Source organism: Argiope bruennichi, chromosome 6 (genome assembly GCF_947563725.1).
Source record: "Argiope bruennichi chromosome 6, qqArgBrue1.1, whole genome shotgun sequence".
In the NCBI taxonomy this organism is placed as follows: domain Eukaryota; kingdom Metazoa; phylum Arthropoda; class Arachnida; order Araneae; family Araneidae; genus Argiope; species Argiope bruennichi.
This window is the reverse complement of record NC_079156.1, coordinates 50,575,203-50,599,774: the sequence shown is the minus strand read 5'-3', so window position 1 is coordinate 50,599,774 and position 24,572 is coordinate 50,575,203. Positions and strand designations below refer to the sequence as shown.

At 25.4% G+C, this 24,572-nt stretch overlaps 1 protein-coding gene across 1 annotated transcript; it reads right to left on the bottom strand.

The window, feature by feature from the left end:
* Positions 1-3,403: 3,403 nt before the first annotated feature.
* On the bottom strand, positions 3,404-24,572 carry LOC129972295 (HORMA domain-containing protein 1-like). The gene is made up of 17 exons (XM_056086381.1): positions 24,499-24,572; positions 21,074-21,215; positions 20,755-20,855; positions 17,650-17,670; positions 16,949-16,975; positions 16,804-16,865; positions 15,888-16,042; positions 13,056-13,170; positions 12,627-12,750; positions 10,775-10,829; positions 10,536-10,597; positions 10,107-10,292; positions 9,437-9,585; positions 5,706-5,820; positions 5,495-5,587; positions 4,780-4,860; positions 3,404-3,550 (listed from the first exon to the last, which is right to left on the bottom strand). The coding sequence occupies exons 1-17, from the start codon at positions 24,532-24,534 to the stop codon at positions 3,476-3,478; spliced, it is 1,599 nt and encodes a 532-aa protein (XP_055942356.1). The 5' UTR covers positions 24,535-24,572; the 3' UTR covers positions 3,404-3,475.

Sequence of the window (24,572 nt, the reverse complement as noted above, 5' to 3'; positions counted from 1 at the left end):
GCTTAAGAGAATTTCCCCCGAAGTTGAAATTATCCACTTTTTTTCTGATGGCCCTACCGCGCAATATCGGCAGAAGAAAAATTTCTTCCTTTTGAATGAGCATATAGCAAATAATGGTTATAAGTATGGATCATGGTCTTTTTTTTAGGCTGGTCACAGCACGGGTGCTGCTGATGGAATAGGGGAAGCCATTAAGAGAGCTGCTGACAAAATAGTTGCACAGGGGACAGATATACCTGATGAAAAAAACTCTGTTTAATGTTTTAATAAATAAAACAAACATTCAGCTTCATTATATCTGTGAAACAGATGTAGAAATGTTTAAAAAAATAATTCCATCTGATATTCCGGTTTTAAAAGGAGCAATGAGCGTACATCAAATTTTTTCTCTTGGGAATGACTCAATGTTTTTTAGGGATTTAAGCTGTTTCTGCAGACAGAAAAATGTCTGTGACTGTTTTACAGTTAATGTATTTGCATTAAAAGAAAATGAACAAGAAAGCACAGCCATGACAATAAATAACGGAGAAAATAATTGTAAATCTTTTTCTTCTCCTTTATCCAACAATTTTCAACAAGATATTCAAGAAGGAAGCTTCGTACTTGTAAAATTGGAGGGTAAATGATCGATAAAATATTTTGTTTCAGAAATAATGGACATCCAGGACAACAATTTTACAGTTAAGTATTTTAAAAAAGTCAGGAATCATGCAAAGTTCTTTTGAGAGGATGATAAAGAATATAATATTGAAGCAGAGGATATTGTAATGAAACTTCCAAATCCAAATCTAACTGGATGCTCTTTTCGCCAATTATAATATTTGATGTGGATCTCTCCAAATATAATGTTGAATAAATAGCATTGTAACTCAAGAAAATACTAAAAAATAAAATGTGTACACATGTTCCAATTCTGTATCTGTGAATTTCAAATAATATATACATATTTTTTTTTTATAGTAAAAAGTTATGTACTAAAAGAGAAACACATTTTAGCTTAATTCTGTCTTTCAAGCTTTACATCAAAATTTGGCTCCTGAATTTATGTCATGTCTGTTACTCAGTGTCACGTCTGTTACTTTGTGTCATGTCTGTTACCATTTCAAAATTTTCCTTAAAAAGGTTAAATTGACATAATATTGCTACAATTAGAGTTACATATTAATTGACTCTGCCTAGTTGTTAATATATAAGAATAGCTGCTAATATATAAGAATGACAGACATTTTGCATTAATTGTTTTTTATAGTATTTTATATTAAAAAAATCCTTGTAAGAATTCTATATTAGTAACAGACATGACAAACGAAAGTATAAAAATACCATAAGAAATATTTTTTTATTCGAAAGTCTTTATTATATGGGTAAAATGACTCTATACTTATATTAAATATAGCTTTACATTATTGTACACTGAACTTAAATACTAAAATTACAAGAAAAATGTCCGGTAACAGACATGACAATTTTCATCATATCTGACCAAAAAAACATCAATTAAAAATATATAAAAGAAACAAATGTATCAAAAATATTCAAGTAATATACAAAAATAATGTCTGTTTAATAATATTAAAAAAAATTTACTAATTAAAAATTTTTTTATTTTTGTCTTTTCAATTTCCAAATGGCACCGAATTTTGGAAATGACCCATATATATTAAGCAAAATGCTTGACATTGACATTCTTATAAAATTGTAAAGTTTTTGAAAAGTCCAGAAAGAAAATTAATACACATTGCTAATATTGCTTGTCATTTTCAAATCATTATTTGATTGTTGTCAGATTTCTTTACAGTCTAGAATGGTCATTGCTGACCATTCTTTGCACTTTAAGAGAAAACATGGTGAAAAATATACATAGTAGGTTAAAGATTTTTATATTACTTACTTTATGCTTTTTATCTTTAATCATGTAATACTTTTTTCTAACCCACTCACAATTATATATTTTTTATAAAAAAAAATCTGCAAATTTTTAATACATGAAATTTTTGAAATTTAAATCAAATGCTACTATAAAAATTCACAAATCTGAAGACTATCCATTATTTTTACTTATTAAAACTATTATTGGCATTTCATTTAGAAGAGCTATTCATCAAGAAGAGCCATTTTGTTCAAGTTGGGAAATTTTAAAATTATTAGTCTTAAACATTTTTTTGCGCTTTATTTTCAGTCATTTATTGCTTCTAATTTTTTAACAACTGTAATATTTTTCATTCTAAGATATCAATGATTAATAATTACATTGAAAATAGTAAGGCCTAAAAGTGGCTAGGGGTTCATGATTCAATTGTATACAGAGATATTGGCAGATAGCATATTAAGAAAATTTAAAATTTGCTGTTATCTGAATGATTTGTCAGAAATGGATATGAGGAGGGGATCATGACCATCCCAAACCTTAGACAATATTTTATAGTTTGGAAGGAATGAAGTAATAAATTTGTATAAGAGCTGCCGATTGAGTTGTATACAATTATTTAATAAAAAGAAAAACTTTTGATCAAAGCCAGTTTTGTAAAAAAAATAAAATAATTTATTATTATAATCCCTCTTTTTATGGAAAGAAACACCATGGGTGAAAATCTCTGCCTCAATTAGCCATTGGCGACTTTTGTGTGAAGACTCTGTTACGAATATTATGTACAATAATTCTATGCAGTCGATTCAAGACTGTATAATTGAGTATTATATGTTTTTTAAAATTATTAATGAAATTGTAATATACTCTATATATCATAAATAGAATACTGTATAGTCCAAGGTTAGGGTAAATTTAATGTTGATAGTTGAAGATCATAAATGTTTTAAGTAATGATTTGCATTAGTACTTATTTTTGTTTTCTATAGAATCAGTTAACTAAAATTTGAATATATCAAATGTTATTTTGCTTATAAAATAAACCCATGCAGTATATAACAGTGCAATTTAGTCCTAAATGTTTTATTTCCATCAATTCGGTATTTTTTATTGATCCCCAAACTTCATCAAGAAATTTTCATGATCAAGACTATACTCTTGACACTTGCTTTGTACTACTGTAACATATATATTTTTTAGATATACAAGCCACTTGATTTTTCTAATTTTAAATGTATAGTATTTCTGATTGATTAAAAATTCACATTAGCTTGTAACTGTCCTTCTGATTTGTAATATTGTAACATATACATTTTTAGATGTCCAAGTCACATTTCTTTTATTTTAAATACATAGTATTTCTGATTTCTTATAAATTTCACATGCTAGCATCTGTTATTTCTTTCATTTAGGGTGAAATATATGCAGTTATATAATATGTGATCACAAGTTATTAAAAATTTTATAAAAAAGTCTTATAATTATTAAATGCTTAAAAATGGGTCACAAAAAGAAAATTGTATAATCATAGCATAAAGTTTTATTTCCAAATATTAAAACAGTCCAAGTTTCTACATTAGTAGCAGTTCTTATTGCTTTCTCTAATTTTTATCGCCTTTTTTTCTTTGTTCGCTGCTTTTTTTGACTGCTGAAGGCTTCCTCTGATTCATCATTGCTTAAGATCTAAAAGAGAAAAATTGTTAAATATTATTAAATAGTGTGGAATTTTAATACAAAAATAAGAATGTGAAAACATTTTAGTACCGTGATTAAATATATATCCATTATTACATAAGTATAATACATATATTTAATAAGTAAAGTGAATTAAGTTTTTTATTTTTTTTATTTACAATATTTTTAAGACAAATCTTTATTCAAATAGTTATCTCCTTTATAAAGTGAAAGAAAAAATGAAATCACTTAATATAAATATATGCATTTAAAAATTTGTTCATTGTGCAGTATTGTTGCAAAATGTAAGGATAATTATTGCTGTGCACCATTATTAAAATACCTGATATTTTAAAAGATGATTTAAAAATATTTTAGACTTTCATTTCTGGAATAAATTATGAAAAAAAAGTTTTAAAAAGCATGTTTGGTTTTAGTCATGATTTATAATTAAGAAACAGGTTTTAAATTACAACTTACAAGTAATCAACAACATTGATTTTCTTGGAGAAAACTTTTTTTTTTGTATAGTGATAAATATCAGCTTATTTTTCAAATAACAAAACTGAAGAATACTGAGTAGCATTTTCAATCATATTAATAAAAGAAAAGAAAAACATGTAGTCTCAAATGAAAAACGCCAATTTATTTTTGTTTTTCAACTGCAGTTGTGCTGGCATGTATAAGTTGCAAAATAATTTAATATCATTTTCAGTTTGTATTCTATTGGCAACAATGAGTATTAGAACTTAAATTTTGATGGAAAAATTAAATATCTTGCTTAATTTGATCGAGATGGAAGTATTATGTGTTCGAAATTGCACGTTGTACATGTGGGACTGCATCACATTATATTTGCTATTGTCAAAGTTCCGAACTTTAGTATAATTGGGTAACTAACACAGATATATCCATGTCTTTAGTCCATGATTCAAAGTGATGAATTTCATCCCAAAATAGCATTTGCATAGTTTCACAACATGGTGTTGTAATAACATGTATGAAAGAGGGTGAGGTGAGGATTTATATATTTCACAGTTTAATATGCAGAATGCCTATTAAGATTATTCTATAAATTAGATTATTTCCTGATTGATTGAAATAGGCATCTTTTGAATAAAAAAGATATTTTTGATTACTGAAGTTCTATAAAATGCTTTGTAATTGTTACTAAATACTATAAAATTTGCCATTAAAATCTGCAATTTCAAGAAAAATTTATCATTCCAAAAAATTACCTTGCTGGATACTTTTCTTTTTCGTTTATTAGGAATGTTTCCTTGATTTGGTGATTTGTTGCTGAGGCTCAAAGCTTTCACCTTAATAAATAAATAAAATGAATTTGCATTTTAAAATTTATTTTATTTGAATGGAATAAAAAATTTAAGAGGAATTAAAACATACCATATATTTATAGAAAATTAATATATTTTTACTCTTAAAGTTTGATTTTAATTGGTCTAAAATTACCTAATTTTTCTTTACAGTCAGTTTAAAAATATGTTTGAATCATTTTACATACAATTTATATAGTTCTTTTAAAAGTTATTCATACTTATAAGTTTTAGTTCAAAAAAATTTTGTTATTCAAAAGAAGAATTAAAAATAAATAAAGGTAACTTTTGATGTTTTTTTTTTTAAATATATATATTTAAATTTGCATTCATATGCAATTATTCTACTGAATTGTAATATTTGGTTTAAAAAAATAAAACTTTAATTCAGTATAGTGTATCCATATATAATGTCATATTTTGTTTTTCTTTACCTTTGAAATTTTTTAAACATTTCCATTAATTCTAAAATTTAAATGTTTCATCTAATTTCATGAATGTCTATAATCTAATTTCATTAGGATTTTTTTTAAATAAAATTATCTTTCATATTATGTTTACTAAAATTTAAATTGTTAGGAAGCAAAACAAAATATATTAATTTAAAACATGTTTAGACCTCTTTTACAGGAGTTTGAACAATGTCAATATTAGTTACAGATGATGAAATGTCCGGTGAGTAAGATTGATAATGCTTTTGCCTTGAATCATTCTAAAAAATAAAAGGATAAAAAAAATTTTTGAAAAGAAAAATAATATTTATAATTTCATAATATTAGATATTTGTCAATCAAATATTTTTATGTAGTGTAATTTGTTTTAAATTCTACCTTTGAATCTTTCTCAAATATTCTGCCATTTTCTTCATGATTTGTTGGAAAATATTTCTGTAATCCATATTCAATTATTTGAGACTTTTGCACTTCATACTTTTCAGTACCTGGTCTATAAGAAAAGAAAAAAAATAAGAGGAGGGGTAAATTTCTTTGATATGCTATTACATGTTATAATCAACTTATTTCTTTAGAGATGTAAAAGTAAAAAAGGGAAGAATCTCTGAATATATATTTATTATTTGATTTGAACATAATATTAAAGTAATTTGAATTTGAATCTGAATATAACATGATGTCTTAATTCACACAGAATCGATGGTGTTGTGAGGGCAATTTGCACCCATGATCTGATTTTATCATCCATCAACATCTTCATAAGTTTAGCAGCTGTAAATGTTAAGTATAGTTGTCAACAAAAATAATTTTGTTATTTATTATTATATCTTTATAAAACAGATATTGATGTAAATGGTTCTGTGGAACAGTTTTGATTAGATAGATACAATAATTAACTGATCTAATTTAGTTGATTAATTTGCATCTCAAAATTCTCCTATAACCCCATTCATCTTTTGTCTCACTCAATTAATTACTCGTCATGAAATTAGCCATCAAAAATGCTTATGCTAATTTCTAATGAAAATTTTGAGAGTTATAAAGCTTTGAAAAAGGGTGCAGTGCGTCCAATGTTAAATTAACCATAAAATTTTTGGCAATATATGGAAACCATAATATTTATAACATATAATAGTTTTTATGTTTTATTTAAAGTATTGAATTTCACTACAAATATGGATGAAATAAGTTTATAAATTAAAAAACTCATTTTTTAAAAATAAATTTTAACTATAACTATAGTAAAAAAAAGGGGAATTGTAACATAACAAATTTTTTAGATGATAGCAAAGCTGGGGCACTAAAAATCAGAATCCTAAATATCACATGCATGTCTGTAATATTTTTGAATTATATATATAAAAAAATGCAAAATTTCCACTATCGATAGAAAATATCTTGACATACCTCCTTATTGACTAACTGTATATTATTTCTAAATATTTCTGACAATTTACTCATCACCATACATGAGTTTTAACTACTATTATAAAATCACCATAATTTCCAGATCAGATGATTTTTATATAAAATGGAATTTATTTTCTTATTGAAAATAAATATATTTTATCATTTGATATAGGAGAAGTAGAATATTAAGGAGAAATTCTTAGAAAAAAAGGATAAGTATAGAATGTTAAGAAAAAAATTTTCAAAAAAAAGAAAAATTATGTTGTTGGATTGCAAGTTTTAACAATTGTATTTTACAATTATTTGTATTTTATTATCTTTCTTTCAAAGATTTAATCATCAGTGACTAGTTGTGCAAATGATGAATTTTTATAAATTGTCAGGTAAAATTTAAACATCAATCCTATAACTTAAATCCCTTAGATTTTGTTTGGCCTAAGGATTTTATAAAAGGGCGATAAAAACTATCTGATTTAGAAATAATATCAAAGGTAGTTGCACATTTTTGTTTTTCAGATTAAAAAGTCTTTTTTTCTAAGAATTTAAAAGAATGCTGTTTTATGTTTATTTAGAATATTCTATCAGCTAGAATCATTTTCTAATTCGTGCTTTAAATATGATTTTACATGTTTTCTGAAATATGCAAATTAAAAAGTGCAAAGAAATTAAATCAATGGATCTAAGTTAAATAGTTGTCAACCAATAACTATAAAGATTGAAGTGAATAATCATTTCTTCAATAATCACTTATCTTCACTTTTTTTTGTTGCAGCAATAAGAGCTTGCATTTTGGATTGAACCATGTGCAGATAGCTTCTATTTAGAAATTTGGTATACAGATACAAGAAACATATCCATCAAACCTAATATTGAATAACTGGTTTTATGTTGATTTTCCTCTTTTGTATTGCCTTTTATAATCTTCCTGAGGTTAATTCAGCTGTCTATTCCTATTGAATCTTTTGTTTGATGTTTATTCTTTTATGCTAATTTGGTTTTGTCTGATTAGCAAATAGCAATATTAATGTCATTCTCATTCAAACTAGACAATGCATCACTTTTCTCATAACCTTATTGCATGAAGATAAATGAAATAAAATTTATAAAGATCAAAAGTTACAAGCCGTGGCTCAAAAGAATATCTTAAAAAAATCTGATGATATATCCATACTTCACATTTTTATACAATCCATCTAATTAAATGCTCACATTTCTTTCTATAGTTTTTTTAGTATCTGTAATAAGGTTCAAATAGAAAGCTTTAATATTGCAAAATTTATATTCAAATAATTGATCATTTGATTCTTTTTCATTGCCTTTTTTACTATGATTACCCACATGATTGTAAATATATTGGGTCTTTATTGCAGATGTGTACAGTTACTGAAAAGATTCAAAAAGGAAATGGGTGCCACAGTAACTTAATACCAATAAAAACATGTCTTTTGGGCATTGAATCGAAAATTTAACAGTTTCAGTGTTAAAGCTAAATATAAAATTTCATATTTCTATCTTTTTTTTTTAATTGTTTTTTTATTTTGTATCTTTTAGCAATATTATTTTGATCACTCAGAGATCGACAGACAAACAGGCAGTTTTGACAGTGTTTTCTTGAAATTCAATACTGATCTGCAAGCTTTATAATAAATACTTTTTAGCAGATTTTATCCATCTAGCCTTTCTTGAACTATCGTGGTTGCATGCATGTTATTTGGATTGAGACAAAATAACTTTCCATACAAAAAAAAAAAAAAAAAAAAAAACCTCATATAAGATTTTATCACTCTAATTTGTTCAATTTTTGAATTTTTATTTTTTGCAGATAGGCAAATATAGTTCCAAATAAAGTATTTTTTTTTAAACTTCAAGGAGGTATATAACATTGGACTTTCAGTAAACTCACCAGGTCAAAATATTCACTGATTATTAGATTTTCTTTTATCTATTTCATGTATGAGAAAATAAAAAATTAATTCTAGTAAAATAATTAAAAAAAAAAAATTGGAGTGCTGAACTATTTCATAACCATAAATATCACTTGTATGTAATTATTTTAATTAAATGAGGCCATTTGAATTTTCTCTGATTGAATTTTGATCTGATTAAAATATTGAAAATATTAATTTTGATCTGATTAAAATATCGAAATCTGTTTAAAAACAAGTGTTACATCTTTATTATGAATAAAAAATTCTTTTTAGCATAATAAATTTCCTATCTGATCAACAAACACTTCTACTTGGAAATAAATTTTAATCCTTTAGATAAAGGCTTATGAATTCATTGGCTTTAAAATAATTATTTCCCAGCTGAAAAGGTGAAAATATAAATATTGCCTATGAATATTTTTTCAATTTTTTAAAAATAAAATCTTTAATATAAAGATATTTTTTCCTCACTAAAGGACTTCCTAAGCTCAGAATTCAGGGGCATTACTCTGCTGTTAGTTATGGGCCTGTGTATCTTTAAATAATATTAACCAAAGATATTTATGGAATATAAAATAGATAACAACTTGCAAATATTGTATTACAACAAAGTGATGATGGCAATTCATTGATTTTAATTATAGATACTGTGAACTTGTTGATCGTTACTGCTCAATTTTGAAGTCTAAATCATTTGAGCTGATTCATGATGGCAATTTTATATAAAATGGTTTTGATATCTATGAAAAAAGAAAATTATCAGAAACTTACATTTCTATTAAGAAGTCTTCATACACCAGGTTTTGAATTAAAGCAGTAGTTGCAGCTGTGTTGTAACCAAATAATTGTTGGAAATCTGAATTTGTTATAGTTTCCAAAGTTAAACATAAAGCAAGAGCTCTTCTCAAAGCACAAAGCTCCTAAAACGATCCCAAAAACATTGAATTAAATGAAAATATTTTATTTTTCAAATACTTTTTATTCTAAATGACATTATAGCAAAATTATATATTGCAGTAAATAAATCCACACTGTGAAGATGGGAAAAGTAAAAAATATATATACAATTATGAATTAGTGTACATTAACATTGGCGAAAGATAGCCATTTTTTAAAAACTTTTAATGTCAAAGACTCTTGATGAAGTGGTCACTGTTCTTAATAATTTTGGTTGTTTTTGTTTCTTTTTTTATACTGATCTGCATATTACTATGTGTAGTAATTGTTAAAAACCAAATGATAGTTAATGTTAAATATTTTTAGAGATATTTATTTAGTTTCTTAAAAAGAAATATCTGCTGTAAATAATGGTTTTTCATACAATATAACTAAAATTGTTTGAATTTCAGGATTATGGATTATATTTCAGGATCAGGATAAAATATTATATGGATTATAACATTTAAAAAAGACATTATGTTACAAAAATTTCTATGGATACCTGACGTTCTTTGCCTTGATATGTATATATAATATCAAGAGACATCATCCTGTCATCTGAGTTTAAAATAATGCAATCCACACAGTAAAAGATCTCTGGCATATCATTTGGTTTTAAAATACCGTAGCAGACTTTATGTTGCAGCAGTTCGCAGCTTACACAAATTATTGTGTCATAGTTTGTTGCCTGAAAAAAGGGATACAAAACATGAGAAAAATTATTGCAATTTTTTCAAAAAATTTTTTATAAATAGCATGAATTTTCTTATTTTTGCCAAAACTGATTCTAATCTAATTCCTAGTTTTATATATTGCTCATTTTTAGTCAAAAATAATTTTGCTCAAAGCTAGAGTTTCATTTTTTACATATACATATATTTTTTACATATACATTGCATATTCAGTGCTTAAAAATTATAAATTTTCTTACCAATTTGGATTTGCATGGACATTTTAAAGCAGGATGTACTTTAGTATTTTTGATTATATTTCCTGTTAAAAAATACAATAATAAAGATATTGTTACACATCTTTGATAATATATATATATGTATATTTCAAAGTATATCTTCTTATGAAACATCTTAATTTGATTTCTAATACAAACAACTTTCTTAAAAAGCTTGAAAAATATTCTTATTTTAAATAGATCCATACTGAATATCTTACTTAATGGGGATTCATCTGTCAAACTTTCGGAATTAAATAATTCTTCTTTTGATATCTATGATAAAAAAAAGAAACAGACTAGAAAAATCAGAAATCCATTTATAAATTTCAATTTTATTGTAGCATCAAATTTTATTTTATACTTATAAAATAATTATCTATCATGGTACACTGCTTATCAGAATTAAAAAAAGATAATCTGAAAGGGGGGGGAAACTAAAGCTTACTGATTCCAATTTTAAACCAGTTTCCTATGGTATAATTATTTATGTCAATTATCTTCAGCAAGACATAAAATTGTACATTTGTGTATTGTTATGTATATGAAATATACAAAGTAAGCTGCTGATATGTTGTACAATAAATGCATATTGAAATTTGGAAATATATTATTGATTAGATTTAGCTTGGTTCTTGAATTGCATTAGTATTTATTAAATATAACTCAAAGGAATTAAACATTTGAATAACATGTGAAACTGGAAAGTAATTTGTGCACCTTAGGGAAACTAAATGTAAACAGAGATCTCACAAGATTTAAATATCCTTTTAAATGCCTTATCAAGAACTTGAATCTGCTTTTAGTGAATCAATTGTAACTGCAGAGTTAAGAGTAAGCTAGAGAATTGCATCCAAGAACAATTCTCTCTCAATATCGACTAGAAGAAACTATAATATGGCTGTAGCAGTACTTGAACTGTTTTAGTTTTAAGTTTGACAAAAAAAAAATTGCTCGTTAAAGCTGTGGAAATGTCTTATGAGATTGGACATTACACAAATGAAACCAATGATTTTTCATTGTTTCCTTTACTTCATCTTTTAAAAGCTCTTATTTAAAGTGCTATCATCATCACATTCAAAACAGTTAAGAGAATTGGTATGGTATAATATTTACTGATAAGTCTAGATGTAGCATGAGTTGCTGGGCTTTCTTTGTTAATGAAAGATCCAACTTTCATGGAAACAGTTTCGTCTTTAAGGTGGTATCATCAAAGTTGCCATATCAATCTACAGAAGCTCGATGTGGGTTCTATAATCAGCCAAATATACTTGAATTATGGGTCTTGAAATTTCGCATAAAATTTTTCTGAGGTTTTATTTACCCAAACTTTTGACCAAATAATGCTGACTTGTATTGACCATTTATAATGCCAAAATACTTAGAAACAATTATTATCGCTTGAATGGATTGGTTAGCTTACATACTAGATTTTAATTCAATTGAGCATGTTTGGGAATCTTAGGTTGCTGGTTTGAACATGTATGATGTATCTGTAGTTCACGAAAGCATACCTTAATTCTGCATTAGGTATTCCGTGCATTTTTAGAAGAGTGAAGGGGGAAAAAAGAAACTCCTTGAAATTATGTCTAAAGTTTTGTAAGCTCCATAATATCAAAACAAGAAGTTTATATTTCTATCAGATATGGCCATACCCCCATAAAGAAAGATTTGTTGCAAAACAGGTGGAATCACTATCATTTACAAATTTTTAAAAATGTGGGATTAATGAATTGACACACATGATAAATTCCCTTAAATAATTTTCTTGTACAAAATTATTTTTAATCATTATTCAATAAATGTTTTTGTACAAAATTATTTTTAATCATATTTCAACACATAAAAAGTTTTATTTCTGTCTCTTTTAATTTTGTCAAGCAGTTATAAAAATTTCTTAATCTTCTTAGGTATAATTTTATATATATTGAAACTGTCAAAAATAAAATTTCAGAAATTTTTTCACTAATTATTTTCTGTAAGAAAAGATTTATATTTAAATGCAGATTTATTTTTTATGTATTTTAAAACATCTGTTTTTATAAAAAAAAAATGAAGTATTTTTGTAAATACATCATCCTGAGTAGCTTCATCTGTATTTGACATCTGAGAGTCTGGAAGTAGTGACAAGGGATCTTCAGTATTATTTTGTGATGATGACTGTTTGTTCACAGTTGTTTTCAAAAGAAATTTGAAACTGCAAAATATAAATTTAAAAAAAATTATATGGTTATTATTTTAAAAAAGCTTAAGTTGAATCAATAATTTTTTGAGTTCTCTAATTAATTACTATCTAACAAATATGCTCTTATTTATAAGAGTTTTGTTCAAAAATTTTTTAAAAAAACTTTTGGATTTAAGAAGGATTGTTGGAAGTATATTCACTTTATATTATATTATTCAGTATATTCACTTTAGACTATTAAATTAAGTTTATGCAAAAAATTTATACTAATATTTGCTTTTATTAAATTTTTTAAAATGCTTAAAACATGAACTTACCCATGTATTTTGGTATTTACTTTTCCTAATGCAATATTCATTGTTTTTGTTGGAAAACTAAATTTTGCATGTGTTGATGGTTCAAAACCTGGTGGTTCATAATCATCAGGTGTCACTATAATAATGCAGTCAAATGTACTATAATGTTTTAAAATTTTATCAAGATTTAATTATATTTTTGTATTGATTATCAATTGTTTCTAGCATAATGAATAAGTACGGTCAAATATATGTATATAAAAATTCTAAGTTTACAAAAAAGTTTGTCTTGAATAATTTTTAAATTTCCTGCTTAAAAATGTTGTGAATGATAAGAATTCATATTTTGTTTTTGCAATGAGTTGACAACTATGATGGCAAAAGTTTCTAATGCAAATACAAAAATCCTCATGCTTGTTTTCCGCGGATAGTAGTAGAAGCAAAGACTTAATTGATTGTTCAGCGTCAATGTTTGTGTAAACATTATTAGCATCACATAATTCGAGATATACTATGTTTTATGTCAGAATTATGATATACTTTGGAAGTTTATATCATACTGGACCGTGCCAAGTCTAATCAGTGCTGTCATGCAAATGTCTAGTGAGCACCTTTATGCAGTGCCGATATTTGGTGCAAATGGCTTATGGTTAACATTTGAAATAAAGTTTTGTGGACATTAAAATAATGTGAAAGATTTTTAAAAATTATGTTTTAATTTTATTTGAATGGGTAAACATTTTATACATTAAAAAAACTTGCTTGACAGTTGGAAAGAGACAATCACGATCATACGTTTGTACAGGTGTCCTCCAAACGTATATCCGTCTTGTTGTAGGGAAAAGTGCGAAAGACGATTCGTCAGACCATATTATTTTCTTACACTTATCAATTGACCAGGTTTTGTGAATGTGACACCAACTGTAGACGACGTTTACCATTAACATCTGTGACAAATGACTTGAGAATTGCTGCTCCATCATAAATGTTCTGTTTATGAAGATGCCTCCTAATTTTTACTATCGATGCTGGAGAATCCAGATGCTGATTGAGCTCTGTGGTCACTCTGGCTAGCCATTATTTTCTTTTTAGACATCTCAATCCTCTTCATTACTCGTCGGTCACTTTCACTCAGCTTCTCCTTCCGTCCACTATTTGGCTTTGTTGAGTTTCTTTCCACGCTGTGTGTATGCTATCAGACTTTAGATACCATAGCTCTGGAAATGCCTAGAACTAGGATTTCGCTAGATTGCCTCGATGACAGTTGCTTCAGCTAGTCAGTCTTTTACAATTTGGCCTCTTTGAAAGTGCGAGGTGGGACATTTTACTCTTTTAACAAACAAAAAAAGACGTATATAACTTTACTAAGGCTACCTCATACTATCATGATATATATATTTTTTACATTAAAATACTGATAGTTAGGATTATATTTTTAATGCTTGCAAAATGCATTCTAAAATATCACTTTTATTTGCACGTGTTTCCATTATTTTAATAACCATCTGTAGCTTAGCAGCGATGCTACATTTTCTACAAAATTTTGCAAAAACTAATTCATGTGTGAATTCTATACCATTTATGTCGCTTGCATTTCTATCAATTAGTGCTTCTTCCAGTTTTTAGCCTAAATTGAACTTATCATATTCAGAGAATGTATTAAAGTCCGAAATATTCCATAAAAATTTTTTAAAAATCTGAAAGGGAAGATCGGAAATTAAAGCTTTCACTTAAAAACAATATCGCAAACTTTAACATTCCAAAAAAAAGCAATGTACATTAAAGTTCACTTCTTTATTCTGCATAGGCAGTACCTATTAACTTTATTTTCTGATTTTTCAAAGTTTTTTGGCTTTTAAAACTTGTACCATTATCTAAAAATAGACATTATTTCAAATCGTCAGCATGTCATTAAAACCCTTACCTGATATATGTTCTTTCAGAAAGCAGTTTAATTTATTTAAATTTTCAAAAATCTGAGAAATATTCAAGCTTTTAGCTTGAACAATATTTTTAACAGCATAAAGTTCTTTTAGTATTTCATACCATAAAATTATCATACATACAAGTTAAATTTCAGAATTTTTTCTTCTAAAAATATAATGTTTTTTTTTATGTTAAATTTTTTTTTCTATTATTTTGTAGAAAGTATCAAAAACCTATTCTAATGAAATTTTAGCAGGCTATTAAATCTTTCCGCCTCAATCACTTCCTGCCTGACAAAGGTTTCAGTGTTAAATTAAAATATGCTTAAACACACATACACACCCAACAGACCGGTGATTAGTTGAAGACGAAAATAATTGTAAAACTCTTGAAAGACAAATTTTTTTAAAAATCAATCACTAAAAAATATTTTTTAAAAAATGCATAATTTATTACGATTGCAACAGACAACAATAGATACAAAATAAGGAATACGCGTCTACCCTCATAAACGGATCTGCATCAAATGATTTCAAGTTTAAAAACGTTCGAACAAAAATTTTCTTTTTCAGACAGGCAGCCAGATAGTCTGCTTGTTTTAATGTATATTATCATTTCACCATCATCATTCATATAATGAAAAGTTAAATTTGATTTTCATGAAGGGAAATCCTCTCTCTCGTTTAAACTTTTTTAAAGGGTAGAGCATGGAGGCATTCTGACTCAACACTGTCTTGCATCTCACGACCTTGCACGTAATGACAGTACAGGCATGGTATCATATATAAATGAATAAAGCTAATATTCTATTTTATAATCAAATAGTACTCATATTTACAGATTTACTTGACTACATGTTATAATTATAGATGCTAAATTCATAAAAAAAAAAAAAAATAGCTAGTTCAAACAAGTTCAATTACTCACCATCATCATAATATAATAGTTTCAAAGACAAATAAGCATTTTTAGGTAATTCTCCAAGAATATTATTTATAACAGAAATATTTTTTAACATCAGCAAGGAAGCTTCAACTGTAGGGTCAGTTAACTTTGGAGAGAAACTATTTGTTTTGTTTTGGCTGAAAAAAACAAATACAATCGCCAAAATGAATATTTTAGTCTAAAAATTATTGCATTAAAATACTGGTACAAATTAATTATGATTTAATTTCGTTATTAACTTTTTGAGAATGATTTTACCAAATACATACTGGAAATAGCACTTTTATTATAATTTTCCAAATCAATATGTTTATTATTTATTTTTTAAATATGTTGATAGAAATTACTTAAACAGAAAACATTTTACAGCTTTCTGAAACAAATTTTAAAAACTTAAAACAGCTAATAAAAATAGGAAGCATGAAAATATTCATTTAAAAATTCGTCTTTTTTATATTTATAGAATAATTATTTCAGTAAAAACATATTTTCTTTTTTATATCTTGATAAAGACTTTTTAAATTGATTCTTTCCCTTTTATAAATTTTAAGTCTTTGGTTTTAATTGGAAAGTTTCTTAGTAAATTGCAAATATCTGAAAATGAATATATTGATTGTTCTAATTCTTTGAATCTATTATTTGTTTATGTAATACTAATAAATAAAACAAAATCATTAGCTTAATGTAAACCAGATTTTATCTTCATTTTATTTTGTTTTCTTGACAATTTTTTTTCACTTTGTTTTTATTTACAATAAAATTAGAAGGGAATGGTGGACCTGATTGTTAAGAAAATGTTTCTCTTATGAAGTTAAAATCTAAGTGCAATAGTTATTATTTTTTACACTATTTATTTAACAAAATAATGCTATTAATGAATGAAATCAGGAACACTTACTATGTTACAGAGCATTCATCGTCTTTATACGAAAATACTAAGTTATATGCTTCTATAACTTCCTGTAATTGAAATATAATTGATTATTATTATTTATTACTACAGTTAAAATTATGGACTTATTTTGAAAAGTATCATTACTTACATTACGGTTTTCTTTATTTAGACAAATCTGAAATAAATAAAAAGTTAAGGATTTTATTGTAAATGTTTCTTTAAAAACATTTTAAATGTGATTTTCTGGAAACTTTTAGCTAATTACGAAAGAAAAAAAATCTCAATATTAAACAAGCAACTATATTTCACTATAATGGTTTTTGATTTTCTTATGTTTGCGAGTAAACCTTTAATCTTTAAAATATTTCAGTCCTCCTTGAAACAGATAGATAAATTTGTAAAAATATTTTATTTTATAATGAAAGTTATTAAGAATTTATTTTTAAAGTTTATAAAGGTTTCCTAAGATGATTTAGATTCCAAATCTTTTTTGATATCTCTAGTTTAAAAAAGTTTTTTTTTTTTTGGAATTTTTGTTGGAAAAACTAATGCTATGAAAATATTAAAATGCTTAATGAATTTCTTTCGAGTTATAGATATTATGTGATTAACAATAATATAATGAATTATGCTATTTATATTTGGGATAACAGTACATACAAACCATAGCATTCTTTGTATTTTTACTTTCATAAAATATAAACATTTAAAGAAAACAAAAGACAGAAATTCAATAGTGTCATTTAGCTGTCCTTCTGTCTCTCTCTCTCTCTCTCTCAAAAAAAAAAAAATATTTTAATTTGTAGAAAGTTTATATATTTTTAGAAAGAAAGCACAAATTCTTCTTACCCCAATACTCAGTTGTTGTAGCTGAAAATAAAAAAAAGAATATGCTTATTTAACTTTGAAATAGAATTTTATCTTAAAAGAAATTATTTTTTGAAAATCAGATTCTTATCAAACTATATTAATTTAAAATCAGAGTAGTATTTTAATTAGGATATTTCAGAATCCATAGATATCCTTAAAAGATTCAAAAACAGAATGTTTTTTGAAGTTGAATTTCCAGAAAACATTTTATCATGTAAAAAGTATTTCACAGATATATTTAAAAAATATTTTTATATACGATTTTTCAAGTAAAAAGCGAGAACAAAAAAAAAAAAAAAAAGAGAAACTAAGATTCTGTGATTATTTTTCTATTTTAAAAATATAAATTAAATAATAAAGTTTGATATATAAAGAAGTTAAATTAATAAACAAAACAACAACAACAACAACAAAAAAGAATGCATTTATATAGGATCCAAAAGTTTTATAATTGAGTTTTTATGATTTAATTCTATGTGATACTTTAAAGAAATGAGTATCTTATAACAATGATAAATGTTTGTATGCCTGTAGGTGTGATTGTGTTGGCCCTCTGCAGTTATGTCCTCAGATCTAGAACAACAAAATTTGGTACATATATACTTGGGGGGAGGGGGGGGGATGTGTACCTCTGATTTCTTTTTTGAAATTTTAATTAAAATTTAAAATAAAAGTTTGGCATTTTACCACTGTCATTTCTGAAAATATAACAGTACAAAATTTTTTATATCATCTTAAAATTATATATAAAATATTATAATTAAAATATTATAATTAAATCATCTTAAATTATATATATATATATATATATATATATATATATATATATATAATGACACCCGTTTTTAATACATAAATATTTTGTATAATCAATTTTCAAAAAATATTTTAAGCATAAATATTGAATTGTAAGAATTTGCAATTAATATTAAACGTATCACGAACGATAATACTAGAAATTCTGGAAGAAAATCAAAGTTGTTGTTAAAAGCCACTAAGGCTTCAGATATATTTTCGTTTTTGTTTTACATTTCGAATTCTATTCTTAACACAAATCATTATTGGCAATGCAGATTACAGGAAAGCAAGAAATACATTTACTTAAATCCGGAAGGAATCAATAAAAGATTTAAATCCACATTTAAAATATTATTAACATGAAGAAAATTGCAAAATTTCTTTTAGATTAGAAAGCAGGTTACATTGTTAAAAATGTATCAAGGGGGGGGGGAGCTGACAAAAAATTCTAAGTAAAATAATAAAATGAATGGCTTAAGGCTTCTAAGTATTAATTATATATCTGCCGAAATTTAAAGCTTAAAAACACTTTGCTAAAGAAGCCATTAATTCCCGCAAGTCAGGCGGCTGTCTTTGCTTATTATAATGAAAAGTAAGTTGTTGTGTATAAGTGTTGGCGCTCTATAGACCAGGTATTTTGACCCAGAGCTACCAAATTTGACACATATATGCTTTAGAACGTAAAAATGGTATACTATAGAGCTTTTTTTTTTTTTTTTTAATTATAACTAAGTAGGTATTAGGCTAAAATTCCGCATTTTTTTTCGCGATAACTTCCAAAGATATTGCAATACAGAAATTGTTTTTACATCCTTAGAATTAAAAAAAAAACAAAAAAAAACATATATATATTTTTCCAATAATACTAATTTTTTTAACATATAAATTAAAATTCCTATTTTCAATCAATTTTGAAAATACATTTAAACTATATTTTGAAACAATACATTTCACAAGCAATAAAAATAAAATTCACCCTACATGAGTATGTTATGCTTGCATGAAAGAAAAATTAGCTTTTTCATTATCTTTCCAACACGCTAACAAAAGTTCAGTTTAAAAGATTAAGTTAATACTCACTGTAAACCAAGCCTAGAGAAATGTAATTAGCACGTGTTTGTATGAAATAAAATAAATATGAAACATGGTATTTTCTAGAAAAAAAAATGCAACAAAAAGGTTTCTGTGACTTAAAATATCTGGATTATTAATTCAATAATTCAGCTATTTAAGGAAAACATGGTTTAATATCCACAATATATCCACGTTAATCGGGTTTTAATATCAAATTTCTAACCCGTGAGTACACAAAAACAAATCTAATAAGAAAAATTATCTACATAAAGTAAATAATTATGTTTTATGTAGTTCAAGTCAAAATTTTGAGGAATAATGAATTTTATATTTTTGTATACATGCTTAGTCTTGTTAATGATATTTAGTGAAGTATTTTTCAGATATTTTAAATAAAAAGGTAGGTTCATTCTGTTGTGACTAAGTGAGTTATGAAAATCTGAATATTACTCTATAATAGCGAGCGATTTTTAGAATTGTTGACTGTCTCAAAGATAACCAATCAGAGCTCAAAGTTTCCCCGAACCTGACTGACTTAAAATTGTGAAATTTTAAATTGTCCTAAAACAATGACAATCAAAACTTCACAATTCGATCAGATTTGATCACAGAAAATTGAAATCTTTTTTTTTTTTTGGTTAGTTAAGAATATTTTATTGAATATTATTCTTTAGCATCAAATAATTGAAAATTTAGACTTCTAGATTTTTTTTGATGGTTGAGGAGTTTATTTATTTACGGCTATTTAAAAAAACTTTAGATTTAATAATAATAATAAAGATTTCGAGAGTCCCTGATGCATGTTCATGAAGATTCATTACTTATTCCTTAAGACGAACTGACAGAGTCTAAACGTTGCCGCATACTTTTGGTTGTTGCACATTCTTTAATTTTAATCTTTTCTTAAAGTATTAAAATAAGAAAATAATCTTCTATTGAACTGCAGCCTTATATTATTAATTTCGTATACCGTATTAAATTAATTAAAAAAGATATAATTAAAAGTATAATGCATAATTTTCCTAAAGAAATATTTAATAACGATCGAAATTTCTTGTCTAATAAAAATATTTCGGTGTAGAAAAGAGACTGAGTATATAGTTTCAAAGACTTTCATAATTATTGAATCTTTATATTTTAAAAAATTTATTTGATATTGCCTATAAAATTCCTTTCAAATCTATATGAAATTCCATCACTTTAAGGACTTACATATTTCTTTTCCACAGCATCGTAACAGCCTCTGATTAGATTGATGAATTTTGTAACAGATTTCATTCCTGAGTCTTCCGTTAAAAGTTTAAGTCTTAAACCTATAAAGTTAGAAAAACGTTTCTTTTCATTTACTACCATTTTCTTATTTATTATAAACATTTCATTAAAGTTAATCAATTAATAACACCTACATAAAATTGAATAATTAAAAAATAATAGTCTATTTTCATTATATGTATAACATGCTTTAAATTTTTTAGAAGGATTTTAAGCATATCTATCTCCTTTTACCATGCAATTAATTTTTAAATCTTACCATACAAATTTCTTTCACCATATGCTTTTTCTGGAAAAATTCCTCTAATATATGTCACAGCCGATAATGAAACAGCTATAAGTTTTTTAATAAATAAGCAAGAGCCTTCTAATGTAATGAAATCAGGAAATATAGTCTTCCACTGAAATAAATGTTAAAAAAAAAAAAAAATTAACTGATATTCTAGAAAAAAAAAAGTTGTTATTTTATTTTCTAAGAATTTTGAGAAAATATTTTTAGTTTCAAATGAATGCACTTATAAAATAATTTAAGTTGAATTGACAAAATCAGTTGTTAGGTCAAAAAGTATCCTTTTTAATAATAATTAAATATTCTATTACTTAAATAGTAAGTAAATACAAACGCATAAGTACAAACAATGATCTATGTTTAATAAAACTTGCAAATAAAAAAGAAATGTAAAATAATCGAAGCAACGTAATTTTTGCTTTTCCGTGTACAAAATAAAGAATAAGAACTATAATCTTCAAAATGCCTTAAGTTATAGCGAGCTTTAATCGGGAACTTTCCAGATATCACAACTATCAATAATTGGATTAGATGTAGAGTTCTATATAGATTCATTGCCCATGTTATTTGTAAAACGATCATAACTCCAGGTACTGATTCAATCCAACTTATAACTCCTTGTGCCTCAAGTGCAACGAAGACAAAGACATTTATCACATTCAATAAAAATTTTCAAGGGGAAAACATTGTTTTTTAAATATTTACACATAAACTTTATTAAAAATGAAAAACTATTAAGATTATATTTTTACCTAATGTTCTTCGACCCTTTTATCCCTCCTTAAAAGTTTTAAAGTTCAGAAATATCTGTATCGTGATATATAACCTGATTCTGATGAGTTCGCAGATGTAATGTAAGATTAATTGATTTTAGATGAGTCTATTTTGATAGGTTAGAAAATGGGCATGAATCAGAAGATTGTTAAATATGATTTAGCAATGTTTGATTCGCAATTCTTTCCACCTAAAGCAAGAGATTGAAGATATATCAATGATGAGAAATATTCGAAAAAATGTAAGCTAGTTCAATTTAATCATATTTATTACAACCCTATTATTTTCTCATGTCCTGCTGTCCGTTTTATACTTTTCTCCTTTAAGCCTTGGTTTTCCAGCCGAAAGTCAACTGCCAACACCTCATAGCTATGTTATACTCTTACTATGACTTTGTTTACATTTCCATCAACTTGGGGGTATCTTAATTAATATAGCTAATGAAATTTGGATAACTAATATCAAATTATTAAATTTAATAATTTGAATAAAATTAAATACTGAAATGGCCTTTTGAAACACAGTAGATTCTATCATTAATTTGTTTTGATTTCACTTGAAGCTTCTGATTCGATTGGTCTCAGTCAGCAGAGTAAATTATCTTAATCAGCAGTAAGAAATAATATACGATCTGTTAAGAAATGTAAAATAATTTAACAAAAAGTATTTTCTCAAACTTGAGTGACCTTTAAAAGAAAAGTAATGAATAAGTAGTGAAAACATTTTGTCACTGCACATGAAATTATATTTAGACAGCTCATTTGAAAGTCATATTTTCTGTAAGCATAACAAAGAGTTTGAAAATACTCATATTTCATTTTATTGAAATTTTTATAGTAAGAGTGCTTTTAAAAACTAAAATAATTTTATGTTTTATAACTATGCTCAACTTTTAGTTAAAAAAAAAAGATTTATAATACAAAATAATCAGAACAAATGAAATCATTGATACATGCAACCTAATTTGTATAAAATCTCTGTACAAGAATTTTTTTCTTCCATTGAAATGAGGTGCAGTAGCAAATTTCAACTTCGAAAACAAAAGATCGTAAGATCCATTCTGAGTAAGAAACCTGACTGGACTGGAATTCCACTATGTATGTGAACTTGGTACAAATTAAGTTACACTATCATACTCAACATACACTATCTGTTAAATAGAATCGCAGTGCATAATACTTCTACTGGGTATGAAACCAAACACGCTGATAGAAATGAGAATTTATCATTTGAAATAAGGGAGAAATAAAATAAAGCACTAATTATGATGTTAAATTCTTTCTTAATAAAAATTAAAAATGCAATTGAATTATTTACAGGCATTTTTATGGAAAGATTTTCGGAAGAAATATTAATTTGGTTCATAATCCTTTTAATAAAATGAAAAAATTCATTTATGAAGTCTGACACTGATTTAAAATTGTTCTTTCTTCCCCCATAATTATAATGTAGTTTCACAAAATTAAAAATTAGTTTGAATGGATTGCCAAGGGAAAACTAATGAAAAATTATTTTATCTGTGAGGATTTTTTTCATTCAACATTCCATGCTATAAAGAGTCCATTGAAATTATTTATCGTTAAATCCGGAATAATTAGTCAATTTATATCAAAATATATGTAACGTTTAATGATGATTCATATTGATAGTATGTGTGGCAGAAGAAAATATGCGATGTATTATTACACCTAGTTAAATAGCTCTGAAAATGATCAAATTGTATTTAAAAATAATTTCAACTTTTAACAGAATTTAATTATAAATAACAATCATCGATATTCCATATAATGACTTTGTATTTAAAAAGGATTTTTGAAACTTTTACGAAACTGTTTCTATATCTCTAAGACGCGTTATTACATCATTCATTTCATTTGTAAAGCAGTTTTTCTATGTACTGTCAAAAAATTTATCAGTTGGCATTTAGAACCATTCTTAACTATAGGTACATAATAAATTCAATAATCGAAGAAACAGCTAAAAAAGATGTATGGTAAAAGCTCAGAACCAAAAAAATAAGAACAAAATAGCGATTCATTGCTTACTTAATAATAATAATATAAATTGAAAAAAAAAAAAATAGAGAAAAGCACTACATTTGTTACATATTACAATAAGCAAAACTTTTATTAATATTTCAAATCCTATAGAATGAATTCTTTTTCTGTCAGTATTATGGGAAAAGAAACAAGAAATATGACAGAACTGTAAATCTTTGAAGCTCTTAGTTTGGATAAACAAAATATTTGTACATTTATTTTGAATTCCTTTTAAAATAGTAAGAAACAAATTTTATCGAATACAAAATCATTACCTAAATAAAAAAATAAAATAGACAACTAATTTTACAGTAAAAGAATACCAAACAGACTATTATTAAAAAACAACTTAAATGTATCAAATTTCAATAATTTTATTCGTTTGTAATATTCAATTTAATAACGGATATAAACATATGAACTAATATAAGTTTAAGACATATTATAGTATATATATTGATATATATATAATATACCTTAAAGCTACATTAAAAAATGAGTTTAAAAATTTACCCTAGAAATAAATATTTTTTAGCTTTTAAATTATTATTATTATTATTTGAAAAATAAATGTCTACTTACTTCTTGCATTGGTGTCATCATCAGTTGAGCCGTCATGTTTGGAATTAATTCTACGTAATAGGTAAATAAAATAA